Source organism: Triticum aestivum, chromosome 7A, assembly GCF_018294505.1.
Source record: "Triticum aestivum cultivar Chinese Spring chromosome 7A, IWGSC CS RefSeq v2.1, whole genome shotgun sequence".
Classification (NCBI taxonomy): Eukaryota; Viridiplantae; Streptophyta; class Magnoliopsida; order Poales; family Poaceae; genus Triticum; species Triticum aestivum.
Genome location: NC_057812.1, coordinates 648260753 through 648265541, shown reverse-complemented (window position 1 = coordinate 648265541; position 4789 = coordinate 648260753). Strand labels below are relative to the sequence as shown.

Below are 4789 nucleotides of genomic sequence, written 5' to 3'. Positions count from 1 at the left end.
TCAAGATCGGTTCTCTATAACAACACCTACAAAGAGGGTGATAGAGTTTGAGGATGTTGTCACCACCAACATCCACCAAAGTCGGTGCTAGGCTTTCGCCTGGTGACGGAGTCGATTTTGCCGAGTATTGGGTAGGGGTCCCGAGCTAGTAGCCTAGATGCGATGGTAACAAGGATATGATTTTACCTAGGTTCGGACTCTCTCGAAGTGATAATGCCTACGTCATGCTTGTGTTTGTATTGAGATTTGGGATCTCAAAAGGTACAGGTTGATCTACAACGAGATTCTTGTCTGTTTTCTACGAGCCCTACCTCTTGGTTTATATAAATACCAGGGAGTCTACGGTTACAAATAAGTCAGGTATGTATAAAGTAATCACATTGTAGACGACCTCTAAGTCTTGGAGTATGTGCCAAGTCTTCGGGAGCATTCATTCTACGCGCCATGGTCCTTCTGGAGATGGCCCTTCGGTGAGCCATCATGGGGAGTGCTCGGCCCGGCCCACTTTGCCGGGAGATGACATGGTGAGTGACCCCTAGTCTGGGACACCATCACCTGGAGCTTACTAAAGCGAACATCATTGCATCATGCCCCCACAATCCTCTTTGACTCATAGCAATAATGCATCCTAGACAACTCGCCGACACCAACATCCATCACCATGGCTGGCGGACCACCGCGGCACCACAAATCCATCATGGCCGCCCCATTCCCCTAGTGTTCTTGCCGCCATCCTCATCCTCCATCCTCGGCACACCGCAGGCCGCCAACAAGAACCAGCGTCAAGCCGACTGCACTTGCACCCACAATGGTGCATGCCACAACAACCTGGTGTTACCACCGCCGCATACCACAAGTATGCGCCTACGCAAAAGAAAACAAAAACAGGGGGCTGGGGCGGCTTTGCTGGTAGCCAACCAAATATCTGTTTGGAAAATGGTGAGAGATTTTTTTTTTGAAAATACAGATAGATCATGGGTATGTTTAGAGAATCTATAACCAGACTCCTCAAAACGCTCCCTATATGAATCGGGACCAATGCCCCCACGAGGCCCGGCAGGCCCGTGGCATCACGAATCGGGACCAATGCCCCATGGGTCCCGGTTCTGGACTGAACCGGGACTAACGGGCTGACCCGACCTGAACCAAAGCCCTCTTTTCTACTAGTGGATCTAGCCCATGTTGGCTGACCCTAATCCTACATAAATTCATCTCTATCCGTTCCCGGACAAAACCCTAGCCACTCTACTCCACTTTTCTCTGCCCCAAGCTCCATTCCAGCTATCCTCGACCTTCTCCAGCACGACGGGCAGCGGATTTGGCCCTGAGCTCTCTCGATCCATCGACTCGAACCTCGTCCCATGCGGGGACGAGGAGGAGATGGTCGTTTGCTCTTGCACCTACGATGGTGCATGCCACAACAAACTTGGCGTTGCCGCTGCCGCATACCAAAGTCTCTGCCTACGCAGAAGAAAACAATGACGGGAGGAGGGAGGCTTTGGCGGTAGCCAACCAAATATATATTTCAAAAAATGGTGAGACAAAACTTTGAAATTCGAGATAGATCATGGGTAGGTTTAGATGATACCACTAGGTATTTTGCATAAAGATTAAATGCTACCAAAATCCTACAAATCTAGTGTCGCCGTGCAGATTAGACCTAAATAAGGTCACATAAACATATACTTAGAGGCTAAGAAAACGTAGAAATGGGTGAAATTGGCTGGCACTCACATATACTCAATACTTAAAGCCGAGTTACGTAAGGAATTTGTCTTATCAACCATTGTACATATTCTTAGAGGCTAAGAAAACCCTAGAAATTAGTGAAGTTTGGCTTGCACCGGCGCACATATACTTAGAAGCCAAATTACGTAAGGATAAATTTGTCTTATCAACCATTGTACATATTCTTAGAGGCTAAGAAAACTCCAGAAATAAGTGAAATTGGCTGTGGGGGTCTCGACGCTCTTTCTTAAATCTTAACCCAGTCATCCATCCTCATTCGGCACACAACGAGACACCCATAAACTTACGCGCAAACAAACGAACGCTTACCTCGTTTTCTTTCAGCATCGCCCGGTACGGAACACAACAGTTACCCGCGAAGACGAGGCGGCCAGGCAGGCCAACCCGGGAGAGAAGCCGACGCGGCACGCACGACGTCGACCCAGCCGACGGGCACCCAGGAAGCTGCTGCTGCTGCTGCTGCTGATGCCCAGCCCACGGCCAACTCACCCCTACGCCCAGCCTGTCCTCCCAGCGTCCTTCCTTCCCCGTCTCCCCCACACATCGCCCGCCCATCCCACCCGTCCACCGCCCCCCTCCCGCCCGCGTGACCCCGGCACCTTCCCTGAAACCCACCTCCCTCCTCCTCCCCACTATTTATTCCCTCCCCTCCCCCACAGTCTTCTCCACAACCACATCCCAACCAGCAGCGATCCATCCATCCTCCACAATCAGAGCAAGCGAGCGACCAAGAAACCATCACAGCGACCATCATCTTCTCTGCCTCCATGGCGGCGCACCAGCAGCAGCAACCGCAGCAGGCGGTGGGGTTCGAGGACTACCTGCCGGTGATGGCGGAGCGGCTGGGGGAGGAGGGCCTGATGGAGGAGCTGGCGGCGGGGTTCCGCCTGCTCATGGACCCGGCGTCGGGCCTCATCACCTTCCACAGCCTCCGCCGCAACGCGCCGCTGCTGGGCCTGGGCGCCATGTCCGACGACGACCTCCGCGGGATGCTCGCCGAGGGCGACTTCGACGGCGACGGCGCGCTGTCCCAGATGGAGTTCTGCGTCCTCATGGTCAGGCTCAGCCCCGACCTCATGGACCAGCCCCGCCGGTGGCTCGACGACGCCGTCGCCCAGGCCTCCCACTTCCTCTTCACCAGCTAGGCGGAGCATCTGGTGTCGATCGGATAGGAAATTAATCTTCTTCTTCGTTGTTGTTTTTTCTTCTCTCCCCCGCTGTTCATAGAGTCAGGATTCAAGAAAAGAAAGGGCACTGTCGATTGGTTGAATGATTTCGATGTGTGCTCTCCCGCTCTCTGATGTTTCCCATGGGAATCTGAATTAATCGACATAAGCTTCTAAATTTTCAGCACAACTCGCCACATTGCCCTGTTCTCAGCCGCGCACCAGCAGAATCTAACTACGCTATGAACGTTGAGCAGCGTATGGCAGAGAGCCAGAGGGTGCGTCCCCCACCCTGATCGCTCCGCACTGGAATCTCTGGATTAATCGACATGAGCTTGTACGTTTTTCATTTTTCAACACCGCGTGCGATGCGACATTGGCCCTTCTCTGCTTCTTTCTTTGAGCAAATGCCCGTTCTCTGCTACGACCTACACACGAACGAAATCCAACTGCGTCCATACGACCAGCAGCCGCAATCGGTACATCAGTAAGATGACGCAGGTGTGCGTGTCGCGCCGGAAGAAAGCCGAAATCCTTTCACCGATTGCAAGAACCGTACGTTGAGAAGAGTGGCTGACAAAAGGCGTGCAGACTCGCACTCCGGTCCTCGCACAGCACGCAACGCCGTAATCGGTCGATCCATCCATACATGCTTCCACGAGGCCGGGCATCGGCCGAACGCGTCGGCGCACACGTCATGGGTGAAATTCGGTGCAATACGTCATGGCGAGGGGCGGCGCCGGTGGTAGCAGCCTCCGGTCCGGTGGCGCCGAGGTCAACGAACGAAGCAACCGTCCGGGGAAACTCAACTCGTGAAGCACAACGCACGCCCGAATTCAATTCAACGCGGCGTCCATGTCAATTCCTGCTACGTACTACTAGTGCTCCGTTCCGCTGTGTTTACTCGGTCCGGGCCGTGAGAAATATCCGAAACGCAACGAAAAGGAAGCCGCCGATGTACTAGTACGTCGTTGTCACCTCCCGTTACTCGTAGCAGTGCGCCCCGGCGTCGATCGGCCTCTGCTTTTGCCCGGACGCTGACCGGCAAGCGACGGTGCCTTCCTACGCGACGAAACTGAAGCTAAGCGATATGTAAAAAAGCGAGCTGAGTAGCGATGCGTGAAAAAAAGTACGTATGTCGGCCCGGGGAGCTTCCGGAAAGGTGGCCGGAAGCTTCAAAAGCGAGCGAGGGGGCGCGTGGGAAAGCAATTGCGAGCAGCCGCCGCCCGCACGGGGCGGGGCGGGGCGGTGCGGGCCCGGAGAAAGAAAAGAAGGCCGTCGGCGTACGCACGTCCGAGCACTATCCGGCTTTGCCCCGGTCTATCTTCCGGCGTGTGAGCTTCGCGCCCAGTTTCCCCCGTCGACTTTCACCGCCACGTCGTTCCGTACGTGCATGATATCTGACGCGGTGCTGGGTTGATCCGGTACCACGTCGGCGCGCCGGATGTGGTCCGGCCGGCGCCGACGGGGGCTCAATGGGGAGATCGAGTCGGGGAGGGAGGCCCCGCGCAGTGCAGTGCAGCTGCAGCAACCGGGAAATTCATTCCTCGTGCGTACTACCCAGAGGCTGGTTCGATGAACCGGCGGGCGGGGATCGGGCATTATTAGTGCAGCATCGCCCCCGCGGCCCATCAATCGGGCCTCTTTCATTCCTAACTAACCAGCCAACCCGATCTGAACGCACGATTCACTGTCTCGTTCCCTCGAGCGAGCAAGAGAGCCCATCCATTCTCGCCATGATTGTCCTCCGCGATCTTGCTGCTCAGGTTTGGTCAGTTGGGTGCCTGCATCCAATCAGTTGACATGCACGCACCATGCGCTGTAGCTGAGGACCTGAGGTGCATGAACTGTGCCCAGCTGTGGCTATGCTTGCT

At 55.1% G+C, this 4789-nt stretch overlaps 1 protein-coding gene across 1 annotated transcript; it reads left to right on the top strand.

Moving 5' to 3' along the window:
* Positions 1 to 2401: 2401 nt before the first annotated feature.
* Positions 2402 to 3105, top strand: LOC123148949 (calcium-binding protein PBP1). The gene has a single exon (XM_044568473.1). It carries the CDS (start codon positions 2517 to 2519, stop codon positions 2892 to 2894), a length of 378 nt encoding a protein of 125 aa, XP_044424408.1. The 5' UTR covers positions 2402 to 2516; the 3' UTR covers positions 2895 to 3105.
* The last annotated feature ends 1684 nt before the right edge of the window (positions 3106 to 4789 follow it).